Here is a 20,601-nt window from a genome sequence, read left to right on the forward strand (position 1 = left end):
ATAAGCAAAGAACTAGATTCACAAGACAAATAAACCAAAATGCTCATAAAAATGAAACTGTTTAGAAATGTCCATTTTTCTGCGATCTCGTATTTCTAGAAAGGCAATAATAACCATCAAAATCCAATGATGCATCATGGCAGCAATGAAAGTTTTTCTCACTGATAATTGAGGGGTATCAACCCAAGGAAGATGGACAGAGCATAAGGTTCATTCCTATGCAAAAAACTAAATCATCACCCTTTAAAAGGCGAGCTCAGCCCCTAATGCTAGAATTTATCAAATGAATTAGCCCTTGACGCTGTCTTTAAAAGGCTACTGGGGCGGCTTCTCTGCTTGCCAGGTTCAGAAGGAGCATGTGCTGTGTAACAGCGCCCACTGCTGGCCAGCCCTGGATATTAGCCTTCAGTCCCGGCCAGGGCCAGTTCCAGAAAGCTCCAAAAGCAAGTGCTGCATTCTTTGCTGATGACTCAGAGGAGGCTGCAGAGTGACAGCAGGGGCTGAAAAGTGAGATATAAATACCCGGCGCGTGGCGACAGAGCTCAGTGTGCGCGCGTGCCGTGGTCTGCCGGGCAAGGGACGCTGGAAGGCAGCTGCAGCCTGAGCCGCGCCTACTGCGCAGGTGAGCATCCTTTCTAACGGTTGGCTGCGGTGCAGGGTCGCGGCAGGAGGGGCCACTCCGATCTGAGCAGGGTTAGTATGATGGCACTTTAGATATACGGCACAAAAAAAAAAAAAAATTAAACTATGAAGCTGTATCTCACAGTGCAATAGCTTTTAGAAATCCATATATTTAGGATTGTCTAGAACTGGTAGAGATTAGGGAGATGCAAATAATAAAATGTTCCATATATTTAATGTATCCTCATTATATATTATCAAAGAATTTCTTTAACATCAAGAATCTTCCAAAATCTTCTGATATATTATGATTTACTTTATTGTTATGCCTTTCAAGTATCACTTTTCATTTCTCTTGTGCATACAGTCTTACATTATGTTTATGGGATATGACCTCAGTGGCTACTTCTGTACAGAATAAATCTGTTGAAAGTACAGAATTTCAATGTAGCTGGCCTCCTCATTGGTCTTATCCCCCTACCTACCACTCAAATCTGCCAAATATTGGATGGGTGATTCTCAATAATAAAATGTTAGCATATGATCACCAGCTGCTCTTTAACCTGTGACGAGATCATTACATTAATGCAAACCTCTCTCACGAACGCGCACATACTCCATGTGAAAATGCTTAAAGAAATGGCCAAGTTATCTTGGAAAAGCGGAATTAAAGCTAAGTAAGATGTACAAGGGATAGGTGAGAGGTTCAGTGTACGGCTCGGGTCTTTCATTCCATGGGTTGGGGGGAGGCAGCTGATCACTGTCTTTGGTGAGGGAGGGAAGGTGAGGGTTGAGGGAAAGATATCTGTCATGGCTCTGTTGCTGATATGCCGGATGCATGATCCTCGGCTGAGGATGTCCTTGCGGTGAATGGACAAAATACCTTGGTAAAGGATAGCAAAATAGGAAAAAAAAAAACAACACCACCCCAAACCCTGAATTGTTATGAATAGCTTTAGATTTCAGCTTTGGTTCCACTAGGGTAGTAGGGGAATTGGTGGCTCAAAGTGACAAACAAAATGAATGGAAAACTTCCACTGACTCCAATGTCTTACATAACATGTCCCCTCCCCCGAACATTCCTCTTTTGGGTTTTGCAATGAAAGCACAGTGGTGAAAATTGAAGGATAAAGCTTTTTGTTATGCTGCAGGGAGTGGAGAAATACAGGGAATAAAAGGACAAACATTGTACTAGTTTGTAATTTTAGGATTAAAAAAAATATATATATTTACACTAAATGATGCTTAAAGTGGTTTACAGTATTACTGACATTCAGGAACATTGGGCTAGATTCACTAAACAAACCGATCGCTTTGCGACCCCCACCCCCATTCACTAAGCTTACTCCCGATCCGATTCCTGCCCGATCTGATCTGCGCATGCAAATGAGGGGGGATGGCATGCAAATGTAGGAAGGAAGCGATTCACAGAAAAAATCTTCAGGAAAACCGACTGGGCTGGCCGATCAAAAGAAGCGACTGCTGGGGACCAATCGCTCACCTCCTTTCCGACTGTCCTGCTCTCTGCCTGAAATCCCAGCCCTGCAGCCCTGAAACTATCAAAAAAGCGCTAGCCACTCTCCTCTCTTTCGCTATGCTGCCCTGCTCTCTTCGGCCATGCCTCTCTGCCCTATTCCGCCATGCTGCCCTGCTCTCTTTGGCCATGCTTCTCTGCAAAACTGTGTTTTTAACCCGCAGGTTAAAAGCGAGGCTGCACTTCTTGCCACCAACCCTGGCTGATCTCAATTGCTGGAGTTTACTTTCTACACTGAAGGCTGGCCCTCCAACCTGGGAACCGAGAGCCCCCTGTCCCAGAAACCTTCACATCCTATACTGACACCTTTGGATTTAGCCTCCTCGATCCTCCCCCTCCCACGCTTGTGCTGAGAGCCAAAGCATGCGCGGACTATCTACAGGAAAATAAGATGGTCTGCGCATGCTTCCCGATCGCTCTACAGCAGGGGTGTCAAAGTCCCTCCTTGAGTGCCACAATCCAGTCGGGTTTTCAGGATTTCCCCAATAGATATGCATGAGATCTATTAGCATACCATGAAAGCAGTGAATGCAAATAGATGTCATGCATATTCATTGGGGAAATCCTGAAAACCCGACTGGATTGCAGCCCTTGAGGAGGGAATTTGATACCCCTGCTCTACAGCGATCTGTTCAGTGACTGTGGGGCATGCCTCAGATTGCATTAATTTGCATGAGGAGGCTTGCTGAATCTATTGTCCAAGAAGACTCAGCCAAGGATCGCCCAGCAAAGGTAGGCTTTGTGAATCTAGCCCATTGTCCCTTCCCCAAAGAGCTTACCATGTAACTGGGTACTCTAGATTGTAAGGACAGTAGGGTTTATTTAGACAGCACATTGCTTTTTGATAGAACTGAACTGGGAGGAGGAGCAGAGCACTGGAAGTCAGAAGAAATTATGGGGGCATGCAATGTCTACAACGTAATCCCCCCTTTTATCAAACTGCTCTACCAAGCAGCATGATCTAAATGCCGAGCCAGCCATTCTATTCATATTGGCAGCTTGGCATTTAGCTCACACTGCTCGGCAGTGTGGCTTGATAAAAGGGAGGGGGGAAATAGTATGCAACCCAGGTCACAAGTACCTGGCAAAATCTCAAGGAGTAAAACTGATTTTATGCTGCTAATCCTAGGAATAAGTAATGGATTTCTCCAGGCCATTTCAATAATAGCTTATGGACTTTTGTTTTATGAAATTAGCCAACCCTTTTTTAAACCCTGCTAAGCTTTCAATATATTTTTCAGCAACAAATTCCAGAGTTTAATTTTTTTTTTCAGTTTTGTGTCGTATCAAAGGCTGGTTTTATTTAACTCTTGTCCCAAACTTGGTCCCTGTGGCTGCTATGCCTTGTTTATGCATGGAATGCTATGAGAGAATCGTACCTGGAGGAATCTTATACTGCTGATGTCTGAGGGTTATTGGTAGGACTGCAGACAAGGGAGAAATGTATAATTGCAGGACAATCATCTGCAGGAATTCCAAAATTAAACTACAATAGGACCTTGAAAGACCTTGCACCACTGATTTCCCACAGTGGTGTCTCATTGGCCTGACATTAACCAGCTAATGCCATGAAATGAGTTACGTACATTGCTATCAGGCAGGGAGAAGTAAATTCTTAACCACTTCAGACTGAGGCTCAAGTTTCTTCCCCTTTGTTATCTGATACAACATCAAGAGAAACTAGAAAAGTATGAGATGAAGTCCCACTCCCTCCTCAGATTTAAAACCCCCCCAACAAAAACAGACATTTGATCAGCTATTCTACATAGTCAGCTGAGCTAGCAATTCAAAGCAGTGTCAGCAGGTTTAGCATTATGTAAGTAGTATGAACAATTGCCAGGGCCTTTTTCTAAGAGCTAACTATTTAATTTGAAAGACTGGCACATTCAATGACCTGCTCAAGATCATACAGTGACAGCAATGTTTTTGCTAAGGCAGTGGTTCCCAAACCTGGTCCTGGAGGCACCCCAGTTAAAGGCAGATTTTAATTTTTAGAATCTGCCCCTGAGTGGGTTAACCTGAGGGATATGGGGTTAGTCTGTGAGTAGAGGTTTGGGATGAATGTGTGAGTGAGGGAATTAGAGACAAAGTGGGGCACGGGTGTGCAGGGGGAAAGATTTTTTATTTTTTTTAATCTTGTTTTTGTTTCCTTATTTTACACACAATTTCTATAAAGTGACCCCTAAATGTCGGTAAGTCAAAGAAGCATGCTTTAGTGACAGTTCTACAATGGCATTGAGGCGCATCAAATATGTTATAGAATAGTAGCACAGAGTTGCTTGGGTTCACCAAAACAAAGATGCGACGGCTTACGCCAGGTCAATGGCAGGCATAAACCGGCATGCCTAAGTGCGCCTTGCAATGTGTGCATCTGATATTCTATAACATGCGTGTTTCATTAGGCAGAAAGCCCATGACTCATCCCTGCTTTGCCACCTGGCACGACCCATTTGCTGGTTATATGGCATGTCGCTAGTGTGCCAGTTTTAAAGGATAGCGCCCACTAGCATATATGCGTATAAATGCCAGTTTTGTTATATGATTCACATGCATAAATGTGCTTATTCTTTTTTTAATTCTTTATTGATTTTTAATCAAAAACAGTGTCATACAAATGAAAGAACAAAAAAAAAAAAATAGGATGCAATGATGATGAATACAAAGGTTTGTAACAAAATTGTCATAAATATGCTTATTCTATAAATTAGTGTGTACATTTAGGCCCGGATTTTGCAAAGTGCGTCCCGATTTTAAGCAGCTGTAAGCGTCCTACAGCTGTCTAATCAGCCAATTGGGACGCACGTTTTAAAAAAAAAAATGCTCCCCAAGCAGGCCGCCATATTGAAGGCGCCTCCGGGAGCCTAGGGAGGCCTGCAAGATCACTAAGCTTGCCTAAGGGCCTTAGGCGAACCTAGGCGGCCCTATGTGTCTCCCTAGTACAGCGAGAGACGTGTACAATGTAGGCCAGCAAAATGCTGGCCTACATTGTAAGTAGACGTAGTTGCTATACTTATTGCAGCAAGGGATCTCTCTGCCGCAATAAGTATAGCGGCCGCCTGCTCCCCCCCCCCATCGCTGGCAGGAGGTTGCCCAACCCCTCCTGCCAGAGGATGCCCCCTGACACCCCCGATCGCCTGTCGGAGGATGCCCCCTGATCTTTGGCAGGAGGGTGCCCAGCCCTTCCAGTCGGAAGGCCGCCAACCTGCACGATCGCCAGCAGGAGGATGCTCAACCTCTCCTACTGAATGACCCCCCCCCCGCGCTAATACCCCCCACGGACCCCTCTCCCCAGCCTTATCAAAATGAGATAGTCCTGCCCTTTTCCAGCCCATCCCCGTTAAGCCTAAGGCCTGATTGGCCCAGGTTCTAGGAGCCTGGGCCAATCAGGCCTTAGGCTTAGCGGGGATGGGCCGGAAAGGCGTGGGCCTGCCTCATTTTGACGAGGCGGGCCTGCCGGCCAGCCAATAGCAAGACTCAGCCGGCTGGCCAACAATTAGAGGTTAGTGGTGGTGTGGAGGTTAGGGGGGGGTTTGCTGAGGGGGGATTAGCACGAGGGGGTTCCGAAGGGGGCCGTCCTCTAGCAGGAGGGGTTGGGCACCCTCCTGCTGGCGATCGGGGGTGTCGGGGGCATCCTCCTGCCGGCGATTGTGCATGTGAGCGGCCTTCCAGCAAGAGGGGTTGGGCACCCTCCTGCCGACAATCGGGGGGGGGGGGGCATCATCCGGCAGGAGGTGTTAGGCACCCTCCTGTCAGCGATTATCATTGGGGAGTAGGGGGGAAACAGGTGGCTGCGGCCGCTATACCTATCGCGGGTTAGTGTAGGCCCAATTCTGTATAGGATGCCCATCCCGAGCATCCTATACAGAATCCGGGCCATAGTGCTTAAAATTTTGTTACCCTTTATAAAATTGCCCTAGATGTGTTTACACTTGTACATTTATGCATATAAAGGGAAATGAATGTACCCCTTGTGTGTGATGAGTGAGATGATCAGCAGATATGAAAGGTCTGTGAAGGGACAGACAGAGGTGGGGATATGTGACAAAGTTTGGGAAGGGGTCAGTGATGAGAAGAGGGATATGGGAGTGAATTCAACCTCCCTTCTGATCCCAGATCCATCCCCCCTCCCCCTGTTTTTTTTTTCCTCCTACTCTCTACTTCCTTCCCTCTCTTCTCCATTTCCTGAAAACATAAGAAGAGCCATACTGGGATCAGACCAGTAATCTATCTAGCCCAGTATCCTCTTTCCACAGTGGTCAATCCAGGTCACAAGTTCCTGGTAAAACCCCAAATAATAGCAACATTCCATGCTACCGATCCCATGGCAAGCAGTGGCTTTCCCCATGTCTGTCTCAATAATAGATTGTGGACTTTTCCTCCATGAACTTGTCCATACCCTTTTTAAACCCATTTTCATTAACCGCTGTTACCACATCATCTGGCAATGAGTTCCATTCTTTGAGTGAAAAACTATTCCCTCCTCTTCATTTTGGAAAGTTTTGGAATTTCATAACTTGCCATGCAGACAACCTCACATCTAGCTGACTGTCCTATTTCAACATAGTGGAGCTACATCATTTCTTCACTAACCTGAAGAAAGGAGTTCCCCTCTCACAGATGTACTGAGGTAGCCCAATAACATGGTCTCATGTGCAGCTTCTTTTTGACTTTTGTTTCTAAATATTCAAGTAGATTAATATGGCAATCACAATACATTGTTGACACAAGTAATCCCTGTCCCATTCCTATGGTTTGAAAATCCCTCAGCTAGTTGGATTTCTTAATATTTAATAAAATTACCATAGATGAAATTTCAACATGATAGTCTAGCTTCTATGCTTGATAGCTATATATGTGTTTTTCTCTCTTATTTCTGCTTTTTGAAACTGATAATACATACTTCCTATTCAGCCTCAAAACCCAAACTAAGCAGAACCCCACCTTTTCTCAAAATAGTGACCAAGGGTATTAGGACAGAGTTCCACTGGAATGCTTTTGAGGCCTGAATCCAGCTGCACTGGATTTAAGTAATTCGTCCTGCTTCTAGGAAACACATTGCACAAATAGTCTAATCCTGGCCCTGTTCCCAGTTCTGAATCTTAGACCTTTTCAGCATTATTTTGCTAAACTCAATGAGAATTTAATGCTGAGCAGAAGACTTGACTTTGCCCAGTAATTCAGCTCCTGTTCCACAATGGGAGTGGAAGATGAAGAGCAGTACTTTTAAACTACAAGATGATCTAGATCAGTGGTCTCAACCCCACGGCGCGGGGGCCACATGCGGCCCCGCCAGGTACTATTTTGAGGACCTCAGTATGTTTATCATAATCACAAAAGTAAAATAAAATAGTTTCTTGATCATATGTCTCTTTAGCTATAAATTATAATAGCCAAAAGGAAAGATTTATAAACTATAAAGAGTTTTACCTCATTCAAAATTGTCTATTTTTTCTGAGGCCTTCCAAGTACCTACAAATCCCAAATGTGGCCCTGCATAGGGTTTAAGTTTGAGACCACTGATCTAGATGGAAGGCAGCTCTGTAATAGTGTGCCTGTGTTTAGGTGACTAGAGGGTAACTATTTTTTTGTTTTGCTTTTTAAGAAAAGAGACGTTTAAATACCTATGTGGCATAAATGCTCACGAGTCGAGCCTCTTCATTTGAAAGGAAGCTCTGGAATGAGAGGGCATAGGATGAAGTTAAGCGGTGATAGGCTCAGGAGTAATCTAAGGAAATACTTTTTTACAGAAAGGGTGGTAGATGCATGGATCAGTCTCCTGGAAGAGGTGGTGGAGACAGAGACTGTGTCTGAATTCAAGAGGGCCTGGGATAGGCACGTGGGATCTCTTACAGAGAGGAAGATATAATGGTTACTGTGGGTGGGTAGACTAAATGGGCCATTTGGCTATCATGTTTCTATGTTACTCTGCTTTTATAGAATTCTAATATAATAGGTTAGATATACCTTAAACTTTAGACATGAGTACTTAACACTAGTCATAGATCTGGCCTAAGTGTTTACTTAAATGCATGATTCTGAACTTTTAGCAAAGTCTCAGAAACACCATGTCTCAAACTTCTTTTTCTGTCTGCACTTGTTGAAGAACTTTACATTACACCTAGATGTTGGCTTTCAATTATTGGTAAATCATCCATCCTACTGTTAAATCAAGATTATTGTAATGGAATTTCATTTTGGGTTGACAGTTTGCAGTGTTTACAAAATGCAATTACTGTATTTTGCTTAATTTATGGTGTTGGGCAATCACATTTCTATTTTATTTATTTATATACCACTTATATCCTAAGGGGATCCTAAATGGTTTACATTGAATAGTGATTATGTACATAAGGACATAAAGAATTGCGATACTGGGACAGACCAAAGGTCCATCAAGCCTAGGATCCGGTTTCCAACAGTGGCCAACCCAGCTCTCAAATACCTAGTTAGATTTTTCTCTATCTGTCCTGATGGGCTCACAGTTCCTCTTCCGCCTTGCAGCTTCATTGGTTGTTGGTTGCTGTTTGTGTAAAATTTAAGGCCCCCCTTTATCAAACTGCGTTAGGGTTTTTATCACCAGCTGCTGCGGTAAAAGCCCAGACACTCATAGAATTCCTATGAGAGTTGGAGCTTCTATCGCAGCAGCTGGCGTTAAAGAAAACCCTAACGCAGCTTGATAAGAGGGCCTAAAATTTTAATTTTAACCTGTAAGGCCCTTTATGGGTTTGCTCCCATTTTATTTTCAAAAAGCTGTTCAGGAATGCATGCCAACGCAAGCTCTGAGAGGGACAAGGGTTACTTACTGTCCCTTGGCACGTGATTCTTGTAAAGCTGAAACTCGCTCACATGCTTTTGTTTGTACCGCCCCTATTCTTTGAAATGCTTTGGCGCAAGATCTGAGAGGAACTGCCTGAAGTTTCAGGAATTAATTAGGGGGTAAATTCTCAAAGAGGCCAAGATGCGAAGATCACGTGCACTAAGAGCCCCTTTTACAAAGCCACGGTAGCAATTTCCCTGCTACAAATGCACCGAAGCCCATTCCGTTTCTTTTTTTAAAAAAATTACATTACATTACAGATTTCTATTCCGCTTGTGCCTATTCCGCTATTCTTTATTGAATTTGTGTAATGTACAAGATAACTCTTGCCACAGAAGAAAATAAAAAATAACAAAAATTGACCATTAAGCAACAAAATATGTTCCTTAGACCACAATAGGTACAACTTCAAGGAGAGGTATCAGAAAATTAGTGAAGAGAACCCAATTAAAAGTAAAAGAATTGGAATTGGCTTAACAGACAGTTCCCGCTATTTATAATGCTGTTCTATAATTGCTAAACTCCCACCGCAGACAATTTTTTCATGTCCAGGAAGGCCCGCAACTGCTCAGGTAGAAAAAAGTACATATTTAACCTCTAAATGCTTGACTATGCAGGGATAGGCCAAGAGGAGATATGCACCCAAAGTTACTGTTTCAACTCTCATGGCTACAAATAATTTCCTGAGCTCCTGCTTTTGTCTAGTAACATCTGGATAGATCCACACATTTTTCCCAAGGAATGAGACTTGAGAATTTTGAAAATATTGGCTAAAGAATGCAGTCACATCTTGTTCAAAGACAAAAGAAACCAATAGTGTGGCTCGCTCTGGAGCCTCAGATATTGAAGTTTCAAGCATGTCCGTAAGGATCAAAGATTCTCCAAAAATTAAGGGCTCCTTTTACAAAGGTGTGTTAGGGCCTTAACGCGTGGAATAGCACGCTAAAATGCCGCATGCGCTAGCCACTACTGCCTCCTCTTGAGCAGGCAGTAGTTTTTCGGGTAGCGTGTGCTAATCCGGTGCGTGCGCTAAAAATGCTAGCGCACCTTTGTAAAAGGAGCCCTAAGTTTTGAACATCTTCTGGAGTGGCTCTTACTTTTTTTTTTTTTTTGTAGGAATATAATATATACAGTTTGCGGAATATTTTCTGGGGAATATTTTAGAACTTCAATCAAGAATTTTCTCAGCATTTCCATAGGAGTCACTCCAAATGATTTTGGAAATTTCAGGAGATGTGCAAACCCCAAAAGATAGAAACTGAGACATGAATGTTTACTTTTTATTCACAATTGATTATATCCGAGTTGACGATGAAAGGCTTATTCTGCCTTGCAAGTTTTTTAAAAATTATATTTATTGCTTTTTCTATTAACATTTTTCAGTTAACCAGTGCACAAAATGGGGCTTGCTATCTAAATTTTACAACTTACGGCAATAAGTGTTTACCAGGACATTATCCTATTCCTTACCGAAGAAAATGGGAACAAGAGAGTATTGGGAAGGAGTCCAGGAGAATACCTAAACTTTTTCCATCTGCACTAGCCACCAAGACAACCAGATCAAGTTTCTTTGAAACATACTCTACCCCCTCCAAACTTAACCCCGTTATACAAAAACATACTGCCTAAGCAGTGAGAGTTAAATGCCGATACCCCATAGGAATAAAATGGGCAGCTCGGCATTTAGCTTGCACTGCTTAGCAGTGTGGCTTTGTAAAAGGGGGAGGGTTAGTTTAATACAGGGGTGTCCAACCTGCGGCCCCGTGAAATATTTTGTGTGGCCCCGGTCGAGGGCGATGCTGCCCCTGGGTGTTTACCGTCTTGCCGGCTCCCTCCTCTGTCTTGCTGCAGCGTTTGCACGACCCCAGAAACATTTTTTTCAGCCAATGCGGCCCAGGGAAGCCAAAAGGTTGGACACCCCTGGATTAATACATCGAGCATGTCTGATATATTATTGTAACATCGCCTACTTGGCACTCCCCCAGAAGTATAGAAACATAGAAGATGATGGCAGATAAGGGCCATAGCCCATCAGGTCTGCCCACTCTACTAACCCACCCCTAAGTCTACTATCCTAGGGATCCCACTCCTGGTGACAGGTTCCCTTGGCTTAACCCTCTAAGGGATCACGCGACGCGACAATTGCAACTAGTTCAAAATGCAGCGATCAGACTACTCTGTGGACTGAAAAAGTTCGATCACGTGACACCTTCCTATCGACTTTTACACTGGCTGCCGATGGAGGCACGTGTGAAATTCAAGTTTGGTTGTTTCTGCTTCAAGGTACTCTATGGCCTAGCCCCTAAATACATAACAGACCTTTTCTCCTTTACAACCAACAGACACAAACGAAGCTCACATCTGAACTTTGTCTCTCCATCGGTCAGAGGTTGTAAATTTAAAAGTCATTACCAACATCTTCTCGCACATCAAGCAGCACTGTGGGGTAAAGACCTCGAACAATTGCTTGTGCCCACTACCTATGTGGAATTCAGGAAACGGCTAAAAACACATCGGTTCCTGAAATACTTAGGAAACCAACCTATACAATCTCAATCCTCAACAAATGATCGCTAGAACTATCAATAATTAAGTCTGTACTTTGTTTATTCCATTTAATCTATAACATTTCTACTCTGTAACATTTCTAAAAATTGTAAACCACATAGAACTTCACGGTCCTGCAGTATATAAACTGTTATTATTATTATTATATACGTATGTTGGAGAAGGTGTGGCAAAAAAGGAGATTTCTCTGCCTTGCAAGTTTTATGTAAAGTCAAATTCGGGTGGAATGGATAACATTTGAAAATCCATGAATATTGCAAGTGTGTTTTTATTTTCCAGATTTATAAGATCCTAGCATTCCACGATCTCCATAATGGCATTCTGCCTGTCATTTCTGCTGGTGGGCCTCCTGCTGACCCTGAGTGAAGCACTAGTTTCTCCAGAGACTCTCAAAAGTAAGTTGCCAAAAGGAACAGAATTTTTCCAGTGTCAATAATCCAGGTTTGTCTCCTTTTTCTAATGGGAATAAACGTGGTCTATCTTAATTAAAGTGCTGTGTCTACTTAAAATTTGATATGTTTTTCTTCAAACCAGCTTAGAGAAGACAGAGATGGGAATTTATTTTTGAACTACCAGTTGCAATTACATAATAAAGTTGTGTTGGGTCAGATGTGACACCACTTTAGCAATTATAGGGCTTAAGTGTACTGTGATTTCAATGAGAGCCAAGTTCTGTAGCAGTTCACGATGACCCACTTCTGTCTGTTTGACTCTCTTGAGCATCTTGAATTGGTCACTATTGTGTTATGATAGCAAGCCTCCTCTCTATATAACTTGCTATGTTTTTAAGTTTGTCACTCCAAAAATACCTATGATGCCTTTGGTAATGTTTAGGTGGTACTTCTATAAAGGGATGCTTAGATTTCAGTGCTAGGAATGTGCATAATTGAGGCCTATTTTATAAAGAAAAATGGGAGCCTACTTTTCTTAATAGAATATTAACATGACCCATCATGGACTAAATTCAGTACATGATGCTGGAAAATCAGTGCCCAAAAAAATCCACATGGGGTGCTATTAGAATACGCTTAAAGATGGCTTCCATACCAAACTTTGGGTACAAGGATTTACATCAACTTAAACCTAGTGTGAAACCTGGCATGCAAGTTAGACACGGATTCCTGATATTCATTAATACTACATGTATCTTTAGTAAACGCCCCCGACCTTCTTATGCCCCTCCCATTGCCATGCCCCCCTTTTGAGTTGCAAGATTTGCTTGCAGATCCTTATAGAATTGCGCTTAGTAAGATTCACACGCAAATCAAAAATGTTGCCAATTAACACCAATAATTAGCACCCAATTGGCGTTAATTGGCAGGTTAAGCCTATTTAGTTGCGCACACATATCAGGATAGCACACAATTTTGCATGTGGAAATTTGCATGCCATTTATAGAATCTGGAGGCTTATGTGCAGCTAATTTGCAGTTGCCTGATATTTATACTAGCCACAGAACTGGTATAAATACTCAGTTTTAGAATGCGAAAAAATGCCCTTGCGCTGCCCAGATTCCATGTGAATGCCCACCTGCAAACATAACATAAATATTTATTTATATACCGCAAAGTACACGGCATTGCATCTTGGCATTTGCTTGCAGAATACCATGTAGCTGGGAAATGGTAATTTACACACATGTCCATATATTTGCATATATTACTAGCATACCGGTGTTTACACATGTTCCTGCCTCCTAAAACTAGGTGGCTTCTTATAGAATTGCCCTCTGTGCAACTGATTTTATTTTGTAATGGAATACTTTCAGTATCACACTAAAAATTCTGCATTTGATAGCCTTACTTTCCACTCATTTTCCACGCGCTGATTTTCTCAGTGGTCAGTTACATATGCGAAAGCTGGATACTACAGAAAAAAACAGAAAGAAGATTGTCTCATTTGAACGTTGATGCTGGAGAAGGATTTTAGGTGTGCCCTGGACTGACAGAAGAACTAACAAATTGATTCTTGAAGAGATCAAACCAGCTATGTCATTCGAAGCCCAAATGATGAAGTTACGACTGTCTTTTGGTCACAGCATCAGAAGAGAGAGATCACTGGAGAAGGTCATAATGTTTGGGAAGATCGAAGGAACCAGGTGAAGATGTCAACCTGCAATCAGATGACTGGACATATTGAAAACAGTCACGGGGATGGTGCTGGAGGACCTTTCCAAACTAGCACAAAAACGATTTCTTTTTAGATCCGCAATTCATCAAGTCACTAGGACTCAATCATGAGTCGATGGAATCTAATAACAACTTTACAATAACAATGATTTTTCCTGGGATGCAAAGGTAGCAATTTTCTGTGTGCTTCACATGTTTAAAGTGTGTGGTTTTTTTATACATGTGGATCAGCATTCTTAAATACTTAAATCAGGCTTGTTGAGTTTAGATCGGCATTCTGAGGCACTTTTACACCAGTCTAAACAAACAAACTCATGCCTTTGAAATAAGAATTGAAATTCTTATTCTCATTTTGGGCTATAGAGGTAACATGTCATCTATTGCAACAAAATAAAAGAAACCCAATTAAATATGTTTATTACATTTCTTCCAGAAATGTCTGTAGAGGGGAGCAGGTATATAAATGCAGAGATTGAAAATGCTGTGAACGGAGTAAAGAAAATGAAAAGCCTGATGGACCAGGCGGATAAAGACCATCAAGATATCCTACGCACGATAGAAGAGACAAAGAAGAAGAAAAGGGTGAGAATATGGTAGTTACAATAGATAATTGTAAAAGACCTTATGCACAAAGAAGAGGATAATGAATCTTGCCTAATAGCTACAGTTAGAAAAATATCAATTAACGCCCCCTTTCATGAAGCCATGTTAGGGTTTTTTAAATCTCCGGAGTCATAGCTTTTACCACCACGGCTGGCGATAAAAAACCCTACTATGGTTTTATGAAAGGGGGGGAGGGTAAGTGTCCTGTTATCCATACTACAGCATAAATATTTGTCTTAACTGAAATTTTTGAGTGATTTAGGGCTCCTTTTACAAAGGTGTGTTAGGGCCTTAACGTGCGGAATAGCGCGCGCTAAATTGCCCTGCGCGCTAGCCGCTACCGCCTCCTTTTAAGCAGATGGTAATTTATCGGCTAGTGCACGCTAATCTTGTGCATGCACTAAAAACGCTAGCACACCTTAGTAAAAGGAGCCCTTAGTGATAAACTTTTTATAATCAAGCTCTCAATCTATTATGTTTAATCTTCTTCCAAGTCAAGCAGTCTCTAGGTTAAGAACGAGTTCGGTTTTTTAAAACGTTTTAAAGTTGAATTTGTATGCAGCTCAGATCCTTACAGTACACGGTCATCAAAATAAAGTACTGTAGTTTAATAGAAAGAAAATATAGCAAGTTTACACTTACTTTTGTTCTTCATCCATCCCACTGTTCCCTCTCCACCATCACATCCAACATTTATCCCTCTCATCTCTCTTCCCCATGCATCTGTACCTCATGCGTCCCCCACCACTATGTTCAATATTTCTCTCTCCCTCCCTATGCCCAACAATCTTTCTTCATTTCCTCATGTGCACCATCCGTCTTTCCCTCTCACTCAGACACCCTACCAAACAATTCCTTGCTGCACCTCGGCATCTTTTTATTCCTTCCTCCACTTCAGCATCTTTTCTCTCACTCCTTCCATTCTTTCATCCTATATCCCAAATTCATACTCCTCTCCCTCCCTCCATCTCTTTCCCTCTCACTCAGATACCCATGCCCAACAATTCTCCCTTTCTATTCCCTCCCCACCTCTACATCTCTTGCCCTCACTCCCTCCATTGTTCCATCCTATGTCCCAAGTTCATGCTCCCCTTCCTCCCTCCATTCTGTGTCCCAGGTTCATGCTCCCTCACTCTTTTCTTCCTTCCTTCCATCCTTTATCCAAAGTTTGTGTTCCCTCCCTTTCTTCTGTGTCCCAACACAACCCAGCTTCTCCCTTCCTATACCAACGTGCTTCCCTTCCATGTTCCAATGTGCCCCTGGTTGCTCTTCCATCCATTCTGCATCTCAAATTCATGCCCCCCTCCCTCCCTCCTATGGGTGTTTACCTCCTCCAACTGGCTTCCTCCCAGCCGCACTTCTCTTCGCAAAGTTGCAGCCACGGTTCCAACATGTGGCTCACAGCTGACCTGGAAACCTTCCCTCTGATGTCAGAGGGAAGGCTTCTGGGTCAACTGCGGGTCACATGCAGTAGCCACTGCTTGCAGCTTTGCAAAGAGGGTGCGGCTGGGAGGAGACAACTGGCCAGCGGAGGTAAACGCTCATGGGAGGGAGGCCCAAATTTGGGACGCAGAATGGAGGACAAGGGGCACATTGGGACCCAGAAGGGAGGAGGGTCACATTTAGACAGGAAGGGAGGAAGAAGGGGGCGTATTGACACAGGAAGGGAGAGGCAGAACCCTGGTTCATAAGTACAAGTCCAGCTTAAGTTGGACGGTCTTAACTGTACTAAGTTCTGATCAGTTATAGATCAGAAAAATAGAATTCAATTTAGAACAAATCAAACAAAGAACTAACCACTGGTTAAAAATGTCTTTGCAGATTTAATCCACATAATTTTAAATTGAATATAAAACTACCCAGATTATACAGAAACACTGGTATGAATTTTCTTTACAGTCAGCTTTTGAATCCTGGTTATATATTGCTTTCACTAGAGGGCTAAACATAAGCCAAAATAGTTTGGTCATGTTTTCTGTCTACTGAAACATTAATCCCCTCTTTTACTAAGACATGCTAGCCGATTTAGTACACACTGAATGCTAACACGTCCATAGACACTCCCCCTAAATTTGTTTACAGGCGGTACTGACCAGGTGGATGCTGAAACGTTTGCCAACAAACATTTGTCTATATAAATGGATCAGATCTCTCACCAAGAAGACATATGAAATTAAATCGGATACTACCTGTGTGTCTCCTTTTCTGATATACATTAATATTTGCCCTTCTATGAAGACATATGTGGGCAGATCTTCTTGGCAGTATCGGAATGAGGCTGAGCACATTGTCATGTGAAAAAAATTAGGACTCCCCATGAAATATTCAGTTCTTTCTTAAGAAATGTTCACATATCGATTTTAAAATCTTTTTTTAATTTATCTCTGGAAAAGAAAGTGATGTAATGGCAGGTAAACAACAAAAACTTTCCTTAATTTAATCATGAATCAAAAGATATCCACACAAATATGTATTCTAACTGAGGAATAAATTATCCTCCCACTTAAAGTGGCTCAAATCACACACAGATGTATCACATCAGGTTCAGATGAATAGAACATCGTTACTCAAACATTTAGGGGTCCTTTTATCAAGCTGCGCTAGCAGGGTTAGCGCGTCGGACATTTCATCATGCGCTAACCCCCGCTCCGGCTAAAAAAACTAACGCCTGCTCAATTCAGGCATTAGTGGCTAGCGCGGCAGGCGGTTTAATGAGCGGTATTACGCGCGTTAAACCCCTACCGCAGCTTGATAAAAGGACTCCCTTAGTTTGGTGTGCTCATGACTGCTGTGATGAGAGTGAACACCATGGTGAGATCAAAAGAGCTGTCTGAGGCCTTCAGAAAGAAGATTGTAGCAGCTTAAGTCTGGTAAGGGATTTAAAATGATCTCCGAAGAATTTGACATTAGCCATTCCACGGTCCGTAAAATAGTGTATAAGTGGAGGACTTTCCAAACAACTGCCAACATGCCCAGGTCTGGCCATCCAACCAAGTTGACCCCCCAGAGCAGACCGCATGATGCTAAAAGAAGTCTCCAAAAACCTTAAAATGTCATCACGGGACCTATAGCAGGCTCTTGGCTACTGTTGATGTGAAAATACATGCCTCTACAATCAGACTGAAGTTTTCCAGAGAGAAGGTAGACTAACACCAGGACTTCTGGAATACTGTTCTATGGACAGATGAGTCTAAAATTTAATTATTTGGACACCAGAAAAGAGGACATGTTTGGCGTACAACAAATACAGCATTCCAGGAAAAGAACCTCATAAGAGCTGTGAAGCATGGAGGCAGAAGTGTCATGGTTTGGGGATGCTTTGCTGCAGCAGGATCTGGCCAGCTCACCATCATGGAATCCACCATGAATTCTACCGTGTTTCAGAGGGTTCTTGAGGAACATGTGAGACCATCTGTAAGAAAATTAAAGCTAAAGCGGAACTGGACCCTGCAACATGATGACACAAACATACCAGTAAATCCACCAAGAACTGGCTGAAAACTAAGAAATGGAGAGTCCCGGAGTGGCCTAGTCAAAGCCCTGATCTTAATCCCAATGAGATGCTGTGAGGTGATTTGAAACGGGCTGTACATGAAGAAAACCCCTGAAACATCTCACAGCTGAATGAATTCTGCATTGAGGGCCAAACTTTCCTCAGGCCAATGTCAGAGAATGGTAGATGGCTACAAGAAGCGTCTCACTGCAGTTATTTCAGCCAAAGGGGGTAACAATTAGGGTGTAGGGTGTCCTAATTTATTCCTCAGAATATACATTTTTGTGGATATCTTTTTGTTTCATGAGTAAATCAAGGAAAATATTTGTTGTTTACCTGCAATTACATCACTTTCTTTTCCAGAGATAAATAAAAAAAAAGATTTGAGATCAATATGTGAACATTTCTTATGAAAGAACTGAATATTTCATGGGTTGTCCTCATTTTTTCACATGACTGTATATTGAATAATCTTGAGTAGAAATGATGATCCTTCATTTTGAAATTATCCATATTTAATACAAAATTTATGTCCATCTACTTGTAGGAAGCTCTGAAATTAGCCAAAGATTCAGAACAACAGTTGACTGAGAGGCAGGAGGTCTGTAATGAAACAATGCTGGCCCTATGGGAGGAGTGTAAGCCTTGCCTGAAGCAGAATTGTGTAAAGTTCTACTCAAAGATTTGCAGGAGTGGTTTAGGCCTTTTAGGCCGAAGAGTAAGTACATTTGGACATCTACAGAAACACACTTTTTTTTTCTTTTTTTCACTAGTAGCTATATGCATATAACCAGTGGAACTGATCACTGATATTATGATCAATATTAAGGATCCATAATTTATTCTGTCGGCAGTGAGCAAAATGCTCATTGTCGCTAGCTGAATATTAGGCCCTTTAATATCAGTTAATGTTTGGCAAACATTAACTGATATTAAAGGGCCTAATATTCAGCTAGCAAATGCAAAGTGCTGATAATTGGCGTAGTAAGAGGGGTGCAGACCGCCCCGGGCACTTTTCTACTCCACCCTGCCATGCTCGCACCATCCCACCCCCCACTCCATACCTCTGTATTATCTTCGTTAGTATGAGCAACTTCTACCCGTTGCTTGAATCAATCTGGTTCCCCTCTGAATCACTTCCGAGTCATAGGGCCAGGAAGTGACATCAGAGAGAAATCCAATGCTGATCCAATGAGCATGCTGTCGAAGCCACTCGTGCTGGCAAAGATTTAGATGTATGGGGGGAGGGAGAGCACAAGTATGGAATGTGGTGTGTGAAGAAGCACGGGGGAGCAGGGGGATGCCACAGCCCTGGGCACCGCCTATTCTTACTATGCCAGTGGTGCTGATAAGGAAGGCAAAGAGACCTTAAAAAAAAGATTGCATTGGATGCAAAAATATGCCATATTAGAAGCAAGAAGCCGGCGAAAGTCTCAGTTGGACTGCCAAATGACCGAGGAGTAAAAAAGGGAAGACAAGGCTATAGCACTCAGGGAAGACAAGGCTATAGCAGAGAGATTAAATTAATTCTTTACCGAGAAAAATGTGGAGGAGATACCAGTGCCAGAAATGGTAGAAAAAGCTGATTAGTCAGAGAAACTGAAACAAATGTCTGTAACACTGGAAGATGTAATGGGACAAACTGAAGAGAAGTTGTCTGGATTGGATGGTATACATCCCAGAGCACAGATAGAATTGTAAAATGAACTTACAGAACTACTATTAGTAATTTGTAATTTATCTTTGAAATCCAGCATAGTACTGGAATACTATGGAATGGCCAATACTGGAGAAATACTGGAGAGTGGCCAATTTAATGCCAGTTTTTAAAAAGGGCACCAGAGATGATCAGTGAGTCCGACCTCAGAGTCGGCATAATGGTAGAGACTACTAAAAAAGGACAAAATTTACAGATCATTTACATAAGCATGGATTAATGAGACAAAGCCAGCATTAATTTAGTAAATAGCAATCTTGCCTCTATAATCTATTGACCTCTATGAAGAACTGTAAAGTAGTAAACATATAAATAAAGGTGAGCCGGTAGATATTGTGTATCTGGATTTTCAAAAGGCATTTGACAACAGGCCTCATGAAAAACTCCTGGAGAAATTAGAAAGTCATGGGATAAGAGGTAATTGCGGCTGCTGGGTCAGACCAGTGGTCCATTGTGCCCAGCAGTCCGCTCAAGCGGCGGCCCTCTGGTCAAAGACCAGCGCCCTGAGACTAGCCCTACCTGCGTATGCTCAGCAGGAACTTGTCTAACTTTGTCTTGAATTCCTGGAGGGTGTTTTCCCCTATGACAGACTCCGGAAGAGCGTTCCAGTTTTCTACCACTCTCTGGGTGAGGAAGAACTTCATTATGTTCGTACGGAATCCATCCCCTTTCAATGCCCTCTCGTTCTCCCTATCTTGGAGAGGGTGAACAACCTGTCCTTAATTATCTACTAAGTCTATTCCCTTCAGTACCTTTAATGTTTCTATCATGTCCCCTCTCAATCTCCTCTGTTCGAGGGAGAAGAGGCCCAGTTTCTCTAATCTTTCGCTGTACGGCAACTCCTCCAGCCCCTCAACCATCTTAGTTGCTCTTCTCTGGACCCTTTCGATTAGTACCGTGTCCTTCTTCATGTATGGTGACCAGTGCTGGACATAGTTCTCCAGGTGAGGGTGCACCATGGCCCGGTACAGCAACATGATAACTTCTCTGATCTGTTCTTGATCCCCCTTCTTTATCATTCCTAGCATTCTGTTCGCCCTTTTTGCCGCCGCTGCACATTGCGCGGTCGGCTTCATCGACTGTCGATCAGAACTCCCCAACTCTCTTTCCTGTGAGGTC

At 42.6% G+C, this 20,601-nt stretch overlaps 1 protein-coding gene across 3 annotated transcripts in view; it reads left to right on the forward strand.

Moving 5' to 3' along the window:
- The first annotated feature begins 392 nt into the window (after positions 1-392).
- CLU (clusterin) overlaps positions 393-20,601 on the forward strand; it is a 50,164-nt gene continuing 29,955 nt past the window's right edge. The window contains exons 1-4 of one of the 3 annotated variants that reach the window (XR_004538843.1): positions 393-622; positions 11,820-11,935; positions 14,103-14,251; positions 18,313-18,483. Coding sequence is in view for 1 of the 3 variants with exons in the window: in XM_033938493.1 (XP_033794384.1) it covers positions 11,854-11,935; positions 14,103-14,251; positions 18,313-18,483 (402 nt within the window). In the remaining 2 variants the exon portion in view is untranslated. Of the gene's footprint in view, positions 694-11,819; positions 11,936-14,102; positions 14,252-18,312; positions 18,484-20,601 lie in introns of all 3 variants that reach the window. The other 2 variants (XR_004538842.1, XM_033938493.1) reach the window with 2 other exon arrangements.

This window comes from Geotrypetes seraphini, chromosome 3 (genome assembly GCF_902459505.1).
Source record: "Geotrypetes seraphini chromosome 3, aGeoSer1.1, whole genome shotgun sequence".
NCBI lineage: Eukaryota > Metazoa > Chordata > Amphibia > Gymnophiona > Dermophiidae > Geotrypetes > Geotrypetes seraphini.